This window comes from Hoplias malabaricus, chromosome X2, assembly GCF_029633855.1.
Source record: "Hoplias malabaricus isolate fHopMal1 chromosome X2, fHopMal1.hap1, whole genome shotgun sequence".
Classification (NCBI taxonomy): Eukaryota; Metazoa; Chordata; class Actinopteri; order Characiformes; family Erythrinidae; genus Hoplias; species Hoplias malabaricus.
The window spans coordinates 17,725,962-17,739,613 of record NC_089819.1 but is presented as its reverse complement, the minus strand read 5'-3'; the positions used below and the strand labels follow the sequence as shown (position 1 = coordinate 17,739,613).

Below are 13,652 nucleotides of genomic sequence, written 5' to 3'. Positions count from 1 at the left end.
TAACATTGAGTGTGATATTTTTCCAAATCTCTCCTCGTGGCAGTCCGTATTATTTGAGGTTATCATCCAATACCTAGTTTTAGCGGTTAATAAATAATGATTTTAAATAATGTGTGCTGTTGATTTAACAAATTCATGCAAATCAAGGATAATCTGGACAAAACATTTTTCTTCAAACTCACTCACACCTACTACATTATATTTTTTATTTGTTTTATATTATTATTTTTTTTATTAACTTTGACTATATATAACTTTATACAAGCACCATGCTTACTGAGAAGGCATTAGTTTAAATATATATATGTAATTATCTTAGGTGCCTCAGACTTCTGCACAGCAATGTACATACAAAAAGTTTTGGGTCTGATATTTATAATGAATATTGTTTTTTAGTAAATGCAAATGAATTCTGTTTATTTACAGCAGTGACAAGCAGGCGTTTATTTATTACACTCAAATTAGATGTACACTGTTCACAGGTCAGACCTGGGTTCTGTTTGAATTACTCACTAATATTGAGTTTCATTCAATTTTAATGGATTTTTGTTTGTACACAGTGCACAAGCACCATTCCGGATGCCTTAACTGCTGATTTTGTATTGCTAACAAACTGCCTCAGAAGAAGGTTATCACAATGTGGAAGAAGGTTATCGAAATGTTGAGAATCTTCATTGTGATCAGTGTTGAAAATGTCAGGGCTTATAGCCTGTTTTCCTTCCTGATCCTCAACATAAGCAGAGGTCAGCAGAGGGCATGCAGGGAGCAGGTTCAATATTAGATATGCATATTCCCCCCAAAGGAATACTGTCAAGCTTTCAAGTTCATTTAGTGTTTTCTCTCTCTCTCTCTCTCTCTCTCTCTCTGTCGCTCTCTATCTATCTCCCCTTTCCTGCTGTCTTTGTCTCTCTTTCTCAATTGCTATCTTTATTCTCTCTCTCTCTCTCTCTCTCTCTCTCTCTCTCTCTCTCTCTCTCTCTCTCTCTCTCTCTCTCCTTTGCAACTGCTCTCTTTATTCTCTCAGTATATCAGTAACTTTCTTGCATTAAACATAAGTGTGGTTTCATCAACACATGTTTGTTTGTAGCATTCCTGGCACATTTTTGGAAATCTGATTCACAACCAATTTTGGTAATGCCTTATTTGCTATTGATCTTAGAAAGCAGATGTAAGATGGAATGGTGATCCTGTATTTATCACTTGGCCGTGGCCTCAGATTGTGCGTTTGCTTTCATATTCCCTGTTTCTGTGTTAAAGCTCTATTCAGAAAGTGTTGCATTGCCCTTTGAAGTGCACCTCTATATTGAAGGTAAAGAAGCTTTCATCTTTGGGCATTGTCCCATTAATCCTGTTCCTTTGATGTCACAATGTAGAAAGAAGACCAAAAAAAAAAAAACGAATGCTGGACAGATACCAAGGGTGGAAGAGTGAAGCTAATCAGCTTTTGGTGTGTTTCTAGGTGACGGCAGTGGAGGACCTGGCCATGCCCTGGCTGCTGAACGGGTCAAAACTGACCAAGCAGCCCACTACCCTGCTGGATCTTTGCTATGGCAAGACAAACAACCTAAACCTTCAGCAAGTGGTAAGTCAATTAATTCAAAGCCCCCCAGGTAATATGTTTTGTTTGTCAAGGAGTTATCTACGCGACCTTCATCTGCACCCCCAGTGTGATGACAGTCAATTTATTTTTTGGGGGGTGGAGCAAAGAGCAAAAATAACGTGTCTGTTTTATTTACTGAGGCCATCCTCTGCGGTCTTATCTAACCCTAGCTTCTTTCTCCAGTCTGAATTCTATATGCTCTTATTTCCTTTCCTGGATGCAAGTTTTTCACATAGTGACCATTCCTTTTGTTTGATATTACTAAGCTGAGACATCTGCAAGACAGATCAATTTAACTCCCAGTAGATTCCATACTTGCTCCCATTAGTTCAAAACAAAGCGATGGATGTGAAGGAGAACAAGGCCTAGCAGTTTTGCCCTCTTCATGACGTATTCATGCTGCAATATATTTATCTGATAGTTATAAACACTATATTTTCATCTATAAACCCATATATGTTTCATAAAATGGAAATATCAAGACTATGAAAAAGTCAGAGACCACTTTTTATTCATTTAAGATTCGGTCAGATTAAGTTATTCATTTTCAGCATCAAGAAAAACAATAAAAAATACATTTAACATGATTTTGCACAAAATCGTCAGGTAAATATACTGCCAAATTTTTCTTCTGTTGCGTATGTTCCCCTTACAATTTCCATCCATCAAGAGATCAGCTTTCTGCAGATTTTCAAATGTCGAAGGTATATAAAATTTGCACATATAGCAAGTTGAATGCTTTAAATATTGTTAATAATCAATGTTTTTATTCCTTCTTCTTGATTTATTCCTGTAATAGAGTGTAACATTTTCTGTTGCTCAATAGTAATTTTATTGTCTGTATATCAATTTGGCTGTAGTTGCAGTTGTCCTCGGGTGGCTGTTATAGTATTGAAACTATAATTTGTAATCTCGTTCACAAAGAAAACACTGCCTGCTGTGCTCCCACCAGAATTGAGCATGTTCTTGTTGAAAATGCGGTGGCATACGGCAGGCTTGATTTCTCTTTGGGTCTCTTGGGGCCCACCTCAAAGCACTTTACTCTTGGTTAAAAGGCTTGAGGCAGTCAGTAACTTGAATCATCTTGCAGCAATCTAGAAGGCTGCCAAAATTGCAAGGGAATGCAATGCCTTGTGGATGAAGCACAAAGCTAGTAGATTTGAAAGGGGGGGGGGGTGGCTGACTCTAACATGCTTGCATTTCTAAAAGACACACATACTGGTGTGCTGTAAGGCATTACGTTTACTCACTTGACTTCTCCAGAGATATTGTAGATGTTTCACACATCTGAAATATTTATAAAGACGTAGAAGGTCGTAGAATATCATTAGTCCCATGGACTTCACAGATGGAGTTAAAGGGAGAAGCCCATTACATAGTAAACTCTGAAAATGGAAAGAGATGCTCCTTATATTTGCTGAAGGTCAACTTTTTTCACAGACCATCTGTGTCTCCTTTAAAAATTGCCTTTCTGTATAATACCCTTCAAATATATAACAAATCATACACATGTTAATGTGTGGGTTTTCTGAAGTGCCCTATGAGTTCTCGATGTAGGTTGCCATTTGTCACTGAAATACTCTAAGAATGTTAAAATAGAGACACTTCTATGTAATTGGACAGGGAAATAGTATGCCATTCAGTGCTGTGGAAATGGTATGAAGATATTTTCTGCAAATCTGGATGTTCGGCTCAAGGTGTTGTTCAAGTGGTTTGTCCTTGCCCTCTCGCCTGTGTTTGTAGAGCTTCACGAGAGATTTCACCCTAAATCGCTCTCAGGTTCTTTCCCATTTCGACACCCACCCATTCTCCACAGTGGACGAAATAACAACAGGGAATGTCATGAAGCAATTTGAATTTAAAGTGGATTTTCCTTTGACCAGCTTCCCTGGAGAATTGCAGCCCAGCTGCACACTCGCAGTTTGAACATCTGACAATAGAATTCCACATATAATAGACAGCAGGCCTGTAGCCTCACAATAGTGCACCAAGGAGTTTACACTCTAAAAATGAGAGTGCATTATTTCCAATGAACATTGCAGAAATGTGATTTCCTAATGGGGCCTCTCTTGCCGTGGACATGAAAATTAGACCTCAAACCGAGCTTGAGGAGTGGTCCAATCACTGTAGTATTTTCACTTTGCTTGATTTGAGGTTAAAATATGCTTTAACACTTAGGGAGTTTAATTCAAGTCAGACTGGGAGGGGGTAACACGGGGGATTTTCAGCAGCACCTCCACACCTCTAATGACATTGGTGTATAATGAGGCCTCATATGGTGCAATGTTAAAGTCATTAAAAGGCAGAAGAGGCTGCCGCCGTTTGACTCGGTTTTGGGTTAACTCATTTGAAATGGTTTTCAAATAATAGATAGCACGCATCTGGCACTTAACTGATCTGATCCATCCTAATTCCCTTCAACTGCATTTGTAGAACATTCTGTTCATTCTGTTAAAGCACTTAACGGCCGCTCATTATTATTAAAGTGATTTGTAAATGTAATTGATGCCGTTGTCTTAGCTCCATTTACAGAAGATTCATTTGAGTGCAGTCTTTCATTTAGTTCAGAGTTCCGTATTAACTAAGTGCCCTGAAGACAAAAGATATATTTTTTGCCTTCTTCCTTATTTCGTTCATTCTTTATATATATATATATATATATATATATATATATATATATCAGTTTTAGACGTATTATTTTACTCTTTAATTCTTTTAATAATTTCAGTTTTTCTGTTTTTATATTTTCTTTCCATTCATCTTTTCTTCCTTCTTCCATTTCTTTCTTTTGCTTTTTACTCTGTTTTCTTCTTCAATGTTTAGGTTATCTTTCTTGTACCATTTATTCATTCCTTTATTCTTTCATTCATTTAAAATTTCTGTTTTTCTGTCTTTGTTTGTTTTTCTTTATTTCTTTCATTTGTTTGTTACTTCCTTCAATCCCTGTTTTCCTTCCATCTTTGTTTTTCTCCATATTTTTTTTTCTTATTTTGTTTGTCAATGGTTTTTCTTTGTTGTCCATTGGCCCTCAGTGGATTTTGGACAGTTCAGTATTTTCTCTTTAAGCAATGAACTGACATGATTTGTTCAGGTGAGCTTTTTGATCCTGTTTGCAGAGAGAGATCTAGAGAGTGGAACGCAGACAAGGATGAGTGTGTGTGGAACGACAGATGGGAAACACATGTGGATGGACAGGCCTGAGCTCCATAATGACTCTCCCATCTCTCTCTCTCTCGCTCTCTTTCTCTTTCTCTCTCTCTCTCTCTTCCTCCTCGCCTCACACTCACACACACCTCACCCTTCACCTACATGGCTGAAGCCGCCATATGCTGTTGTGTCTCTCTCAGAACTGCTGGCGAGAAGCTGTAGAGATGGATGGATTTGATCTCACCTCTCTAAGCTACATGCTCTTCTTCCTCCTCCCCCTCACTGTTGTCATGCCAAGCTCAGCCTCTGCTACTGTGTGGAAAGCTGGGAAGTGAGGATATTGCCAATAACTCTGGATTCTTTATACCCTTTGAATTTCAGCTCAGATAATACACTTTTTTCTGGTCAGGATTAACTAAACAGAGTGTAAGCTTTAGAGATATGCCAGCATTGTTCATTCAGAGCCGTACTGAACAGTGTCTCTCAGCAATGTTGTCACGTTCCATCACGTCTCTGGAATGTTGGACGGGCTCAATAGCAGTGGAGTTCTATGCAAGTCCATGTGTGGAACATGAGAAGGGGTGAGAAGTTGAATTATGTTTATCACTCATGTGTTGGATGTAGACATTGTCTGGTTTAGGTGGCAGATTAGAGCATAATATTTAGCTTTCCTATATCCTGCTGTAAATCCTCTTACAGCTTTTCCCAACCATAACCAATTGTATTTTAGGCCTACCTTTTCCTCTGCACTGGCTCCCACATTCAGGCTTAAAGCTGTTAGCATTTAGAAGGCAGTTAGATATGCTGAGCGTAGAGAGGTAAGCTATGTCATCTGGTGTAATTTCACACTTAAACCTATTCCAGCCATGCCGGAGCACCATGTGTGCCCACTAAATCAAGCCCTTTGCCTGCCCACGTTACAAATTGGTCATAAGTCCACTGTAATGGAGAGCATATGAGGTGTAGTCTCCTGGCACTGACAGTGTGGTCAAGGGGCAAGACCGCTGTTGTTTTATGAAGGGGCTTTTTGCAAGCCTGCCAACTGGGAGCAGGAGAAGAACTGTGGAACAAATCAACACCGAAGTGGTTTGCACCAGGAGAACAGCTGAAAAGGTGCAGCTGACTTTAGAGACTGAGAAATTGCTCCATATAAACTATTAAATAAAGCTTCTTCAACATATCTCAGCCTGTACATATGGCTGAGCTTTAATCAGGCCTGAAGTTTTGGCCCAAACACAACTATAGCCAGAAGGTCCTGTCAGACACTAAAAGCTTTCTAATTCAAAATTAATTTGAAAACAAAAATACTGCATTAAAATTGGACCCAAACTGGCCCATAGCCTCCAAAATGCAATAATCGTTCTTACCATCATGTAATGATATCTATAAATCCCAGGTACATTTTCATGTACAAATATCATTTCAGAAAAAAACTTTTTTTTTTTTTTTTAAAACTGACCAAATTACTAAAAAAAAAGATTTCAAAGGTTTCAAAACTGACCAACTTGATTGTAAATATAAAAATTCTCAATCTGATACTTGCAACACACTCTGAACTGAGGCGTTACCCACTATTTGGCAACGTTGATTTTCTCTAACTGCTTTATCCTCTTCTGGGTTGCAATGTGTCCAGTGCCTACCTGGAATCAGTTGGGCACAATGCACGAACACACAATGGATGGGGCACCAGTCCATCACAGAGCATCGCATTCGCCCAGTGACTCTCAAACACGCACATATGGACACTTTCATACAACCAATTCACCTTTTTGGATTGTTGGAAGTAAAGGGAACACCAGGAGGAGACCTACACAGACACAGGGAGAACATGCCAAGCTCCTTACAGACAGTGAGCCAAGGCAGAGATTGAACCCTGAGCCCTTAAGCTTTGTGTCAGAAACACTACCTATTACGATGCTGTTAATTTCACTGTTATCATTTTGGCAACTGAGGATACTAAAGTATTGCAAGTGGAATTTTCACCCATTCTTGACTCATACAACACTTGTCAATGGTATCAATGGTACCTTGGCACATCACCCATGCATTGGGCACTGATGTACCCCATCTGGATTGTCCCTTTTGTCTTTGGCACAGAGAACTGAACATCCATTTTTCATTAAAATAATAATAATAGTTTAAATTAATAATAGTTAATAATAGTTCTTTCTCTTTATATTTTAGTGTTTCAGGTTGCATTCCTTGATGCAGCTTCAGACAATGTAAAGGTCAGTTGGTTAGTTTAAGGTAAGTTTCCAAAATGCCTCAGAATCCATGTGGCTGTATTTACCATACCAATATTGCCATTCAAATGAGGTTTCTGGGCTTTGCATACGTGGACAGAAATGTGTCTGGATTTCCTGAAAAGTATTTATATGTTTCATACAAATATTTATATGAAAGGTAGTCCGTGTTTAAACTTACCCTGCCTTACGTTCTTAAACAGCCTTTTGATATTTACTATCTAATGAAGTTTGGCACAAAACATTCAGCTAAGACTAAGCATTTAAAGGATGCTACTTTTATAACTTTTATATTCTCCTACTCATAGGGAACTGTTTGGAAACAGTATCTTGAATACTCTATAAACGTTTCCCTATATTTGGCCCCTGTGTCAAATTTTTGGAGTGAGTTTTAGTGTTTCCAATTCAAAATGTTTAATATTTATGAAATATCATCAGGTTGTTATCATTTCTTTGTATATTTGTCAGTTAAATAAAAGCTTTGAGAGAATTAATACACAGATTATTGCATTTGCAAAAAATCCCAATTTTTCTGAACTGATTTCAAACAACATCCCCGTGATTTTCATGTTTGCACTAAATGGATAAACCTGCCATAACATAGTGTTCTCACAATGTGCAGTGCTTATGGCTGCTCTTTGGACTCAATTTGACTTTGTTTTTTTTTTTTTCCTGTCACCTTGAGCTACTTTGTGGCATTCCACAAACAGTGGCCCCCTATTCTGTTGACGGCTCTGAGTAACGTTCTACAAGCTCAGACCAGCTTAACCAGTGTGTGCCAGACAGGTGCAAGGCCCCTGCAGCCTCTTTTTACCAGTCACCTGCGTCCAGCCTTTGCACTTTGATGGCTGTTGACAGTTGCTTTCTACCTCTTCTGTTTCCTGCAGAGTGCTCTGGAGTCCCGGCTCAGCCAGCTGTTCAAACACCTGCACGGAATGAGGCAGACCCTCTGCTTCATCCTCGCCCCTCATCAAGATCCCCAGCAAGTCACGGCACCCTCAGCTCCTGCAGTTGTCTACGGTCGGCTGCTGAACCAGGCCGGCCTCTGCCTTACAGAGCTGGACCGCTGCTGCCTAGACCTCTTGACCCTGTCTCTCATCATACCCTCGGCACCCTGGGTAAGCAGATCGCCTCCCTCCGGCCCTCCCTGTCCCTTTTGACAGCAAGAACATCCATCAATGGCACTCCCATTGTTAACTCAAAGCTTTGGGATGTTTCAGGTGCTAGTGGTGACACAGAGGTTGTACATGTTTTGGAAACTGATACATTTGTACTTGACAATTAGCCTGCATGAGGGCTTTAGAATCCAGTCAGTGGAATGTGCATGGCGGAAGAACACAGGAAAGAATGCAAAACACTGAAATGCAGCTCCTGATGTTGAAGCTTGTTAACCAAGCATGTAATTAACCTGCTCATCTACCAGTAACTGAGGTATAATTGTAGTCGGTTAGCAAGGAGTCTATTGTACATGCTAACAAGGCAGGTGCTTGGAATGCCATTAAAAGACTCTCTTCACTAACACACAGCTTTTATAAATACATTTCATATTATTATCAGTATAGTGATACTCTGTTGTTTACTCTAAAGTGCACTTTTGAAATATTTCATAGAAACTAAATTATTAACCTAAAGTATTGTCCCACACTTCTGACCATGTGATGTGATTGGTTGAGAGGCATTTTCCTAGTGCCAATGTCTGTTCATAAAGTTATTCCTGAATCTCTCTAATTATTACTTTTTCTTAATCGCCCGTAACCTAGCAATGACAGCCAGCCATTAGAAAATTGAGTCAGACCAAGGTAGGGTTATAATCAGCGTGAATTGTAATCATTGCAATCTATGGAGAGTTTCTAGGCACCTAATGATTTGAATCAATTTGATTTATTTAATTAAACTGCCTCAAGCCTATGACAAACTCACATCAGTGATCAAATTCTAATTTTATATAGTTTTTCATCTTTTGTGCATGGTATAGAAGATTGGAAGTGATCTACTGCAGTCCTCAAAAAACAGCTCCAAGACCTGCCTTCCAATTTCAAAGTATGTCCTTTATCCTATTACTGTGTGGAGAGAACTGTTTCATGTCAAACATTTCACCTCCATCTCACCTCTGACTAGCAGCCAGTTCAACTCATCCTCCTCCTAATCTGTATGAGTCACACTGGGGCACTGAGCCCTCAGCGTGTGTCTGGCCCTGCACATATTGACTTCTCCTGGGGTGATTTGGAGAGAAACGCAGGAAGTGTTTGGGCCATTGCTCAACTCTTGACTCCCCTTGGACCAGCTCAACTGGGGCCCTTAGGATGGAACAACCAGACCCACATTAGCTCTTTTCTCCCCCATCATTTCTAACCCCACTCTGGACCCAGGGGCTTTAAGGATGTGCATTATTCATCCCTCATTGAAATTATATGCTATCCACTTGTGACAGAGTATAATGAAATCTGATGCTGTTTAGAATTCCAACTTGCCTCAGCAATAATGCAGAGGAGACAGAGCTTGAGAAATTGTTGCACCTTTTTTGTTTCCCATTTTGTAAGGTACACTGCAATGCAGAGTTTACTGTATACTCACACTCAAATTTTTTAGTTATGCAGCCTACAATATGTGTACATGCCGTTAATTACCAATGATTTTGAATGAAAATCTATTTACACTGGAATTACAAAATATATGTTCACAGTCAGTGAGAGACCACCATTTATTCACTACATTTATAATTAAAACAAGCTTTAAATTTATACATCATAAGGGCAGTAATGTGTTTATTTTTCAGTGTCAGGAACAAAGCAGAGGTCATTTAACCTACATTACAGAGACCTCTTTACAACCAACTATTATGAGTTTTTCCGTATTTAAGGTGTCTAAAGTTCACCTTTGCTAAAGCTTTCGTTCTTTTTGAAAGATTTGCGTTTAAGTTTAAAATAAATAAATTAATAAATAGCCACTGATGGTTTCCTACACATCAGAAGTTCAGATAGAAGTTGTGTGAATTGTCTGCTTCTCACTAACCATGTTGTTGAGGTCTGAGCTATTAGTAGCCAGTGCAGAAGACCAGCATATTTTTGTAATTTAATTATTTATTTCCCTTTGTGTTATGACTTTACTTAATAGTCATTTTTAAATAAAAAACATTACAGAGTCACTTCTGAATGACAATAGATGTAGCTTGAATTGTAATTTGTTAGATACACGTAGATTTTATATTTATTATATTAGTGTCATCCAAAAATACCATAAATAAAGGTTGTCTCCTTATTTTCTCCTTGTCAACAATGCAGTATGTGAAGTGGTTAAATTAAGGAACTGACTAACCACACAAACAAAACAAAGTTTGTACAAAACATGTGTAAAATATAAAAAGTTATCTACTTCATATTGCACAAGTTGTTGGAACTATGGCCAGTAAATGAGGTGTTTAGCCTGGAGACGTGCTCCAGGAGCATCAGGAAAAAGGACCCATATGTTCCCCTCAGTCCCAACAGAGTCCCTTCAGTCCTGTAAGCGGGGCACCAATTTCTGCTTGAGCAGTGATGCACATACCGAGAACTTCATCAAGAGTGGAGGACATCCATTACTTTCTCAGCCATGTTGCAGAATCGCAAAGCTCCAGCCAGGGAGCTCACCTGATGATGTGCCTCCACCGTTCGGACAAGATAAATGTCCCCAGTTTGTACAGTGGCCCTTTGAGAAACCGCAGACAAAGTGTCCCATCTGCTGTGAATAAGGACATGGCCGCGTGATTTATTTTAATATTTAGAGGTGTGTACACAAACTGTTATTAGCCATTTGGAAAGTATGCTCCACTGGAGCTAAAGGCAATCAGTATTAAATGACTGTATGTGATGATTGATCTCACGGTGCTTACGCAAAACCTTGAGCCCTCTAAGTACGTAATCGCAACCAAGCAGGTTTACATGGAAATGTACTAAGAGTTTAGGTGGTGTCCCAGGTGCCTGATTTGCATAATTACATGTGCTGGATTTCAATTATGGGATTTTAGCCATCAAGCGAGAACAAATGTGCAACTAAGAGCTAGTGAGCAGCAGGGTCTGAAATAGAAGATAAATGGCTTTTTTGCTGGAATGATTGAATGGAGCTGCCCATTTCCACAGCAAGCTCCTGTGGGATCAAAAAGGGAGCCCCCCGGTGTCTCGGATGGTGGAGCCAGGAGGGAATACTTTTTGTTGTGGACTCCCTGGTGCTCTCAGTAGGAATAGAATGGGCTTAGACTCCAGGAGTGGTTGAAGTACCTGCCATTAAAACAGATCCAAAGGCCCAACAGCTGGGGCCCACCAGCGGCAGGGTTTTTCCTCCCCCTGAGTAGCGCCCTGATTGATCTGTGCATCTCCTATTAACATTTAGTTACAGCCTAGAGCTTTTCACCACAGGCAAGCCCTGGATGTGAGCTGATTATTGTTAATCATTATTTTAGACTGTCTGTAATAGCCCCTTGGTTTTAGTTTCCAGCACCAACTACGCTTATTTACCCTCAAACCATGCTTCATACATATTTTCAATCAATAATTTGACAGCTGACATCCACAAAATGTTACTGAAATCATGTAATATGTAATTATTTGTATGTGGTTTTTGTGAATAAATCTATTAGCTGATGTTTCCTCAATAAAGCAGTGCTGTTAAACTCAATGTACACTGTTGGTTGTAGACTGTTGGTATAAGGGGCAAGGCTTATCTCAAAAGTGTCAAGACACATTGGTTAAATGTTCACATCCGGTTTCTGAAACAAAATCTGTGTGGGTGTCTGAACTACAATCTGAAGGAGCTCGGTGATAAGAATGGTGTGGTCTCTTTTGTTCTTGTGTCGGAAATGTTTACGATAATCTTTTTCTAATCTTTCTGCCAGTAGATGTGATGTCAGCGTTGTTTTTTTTGTTTTTTTTTGTGTAGTGCAGAAATTCTCTGCTGAAGTAGAAAGACACACAAAGATGTCTGTGGATTTTGCCACAAAACCTTTTTATTTTCTGTATTGAAGCTTTAGTGCTTTAGCCTTGTGCAGGCAGTGGGTAAAAGGTTTATTTTACCTTCCTTTATTCACTAATACATGTGGATTTAAGACACTAGCATAAGCTGATTTATGCTTGCATCTTTTCACAGACTTTGTGACCTCATCGTCATGTAAGACTTGACATGCACCGACTCAATCCATGTTTGATCTTCAGTGCTTTCCCTAACATGGCTCTCTAACCCTCGATTTTAATTTGAAGGACCCTGTAAGTGTAGCTTTGATGTTTTATTCACACACCATGCTCTTTAAACCTCATGAATATTTGAGGAGAAACCGTACAAGAAAGAAATAGGTGTGAGAGGCAAGTCATTATTGAGCCAATGTGCAGCTCAATAATGTAAAATAATGAAGTCCTTTTTGTTTTTAAAGATATATATTAAAATTTGTCTGTGAAGGAAAGGAACTACCTCTGCTTTGGGCCTATCGCTGCATACAGTACATTCAGAAGTTCAGATTTTGTAGCAGATCTTTGTTATTTTTGCTGTGTGATATTTAACAGCTCTTATCTGCTTAGTCAGGGACCACTACAGTTATGAGGAGAGAACTACGTGAGTACAGGTTTTTGTTCAATGAGGGCTGTAAAGGCACATTGGTTTGAATATTCACAGCATGCGCAAATTGATTTTTAGCTTGTGAGTGGTGTAGTTGTGTTCATTTGCTTTACTCTTGGTGAAGGTGGGTTTCTTTGGTGGAATATTAGGAAGGTTTTGCCTGCGGGAGTTTTGAGGTGCGTTAGCTGATGTTAAGCTAGCCTGAAGCTTAAACACCTGCTCCCTCTGCATGGCATCTAAATTAGCTATCTCCCTTTCTGGGGAAGCTGTGGGAAGCCTTAGAGAGAATCAGGCTAAACAAATGATGTGTGTCATTGCCATTTTTCATACACACGACCGTGAACACTACGGCACTGGTCTGCCTTTATTATTCAAATAGTTACCGCTGTGAGCCGTGACACAAAAAAAAAAGGTTGAGAAAAGCAAAGTTGAGAGAGGGAGGAAAAGACGGAAGTGGAAACAAATTGTGATTGACTCACAGCAGGTGTCCTTCAGGTTCACACTGAGGCTGGAGGTGACAAAAAGACTTAGATATTCTTCCTGACAGAGTTCCACGTCTACTTACTGTTTTACCAAAGAAGTGGTGCCCTGTGCGTTGTATTCTACAAAAGCAAAGATGGTGTGAGAAGAGAGGCTTTGATACTGTTTAACGTTTCACTGTGTTGTATATTTCATGAGCTTGAAGAAGATGTGAATAATGACTACGTTTGTTTATCACCTACATGCACCATTCTGCTCGATTTGTACCTTTCCTGGTGTATTCTGCCTTAACAGTTATTCCTTTCCTAGCACTCATGTACACTATATGTCTAAAAGTTTACAGACTCCTGATGAGGGAACATAGCTGATATAAGGTGCATCCATTTGTTGTATAATTGCCATTAAAAATGAACAATAAGCCTGTGACGCTCTGGAGAAGCTGCCTAAAGTCATCATGCTCAGTGACTTTATACAGAAACACACAGGCTATGCTTAACATAAATAAAAACCTATATTTGACATCAAACCTTTTAACGTGTAAATGAGTGTGAAAAGCTGTTTCCATTATTTCAAAGAAAGTAACAGTAGTTTTACTTGAGTGT

General features: G+C 39.3%; 1 protein-coding gene across 4 annotated transcripts in view; it reads left to right on the top strand.

Moving 5' to 3' along the window:
• LOC136677102 (protein lava lamp-like) overlaps nucleotides 1–13,652 on the top strand; it is an 81,502-nt gene that overhangs the window by 31,120 nt on the left and 36,730 nt on the right. For 3 of the 4 annotated variants that reach the window (XM_066654513.1, XM_066654512.1, XM_066654511.1), the window contains exons 7-8: nucleotides 1,460–1,582; nucleotides 7,878–8,108. In XM_066654513.1, the coding sequence (XP_066510610.1) occupies nucleotides 1,460–1,582; nucleotides 7,878–8,108 (354 nt within the window). The remainder of the gene's footprint in view (nucleotides 1–1,459; nucleotides 1,583–7,877; nucleotides 8,109–13,652) is intronic. The other variant, XM_066654514.1, reaches the window with a different exon arrangement.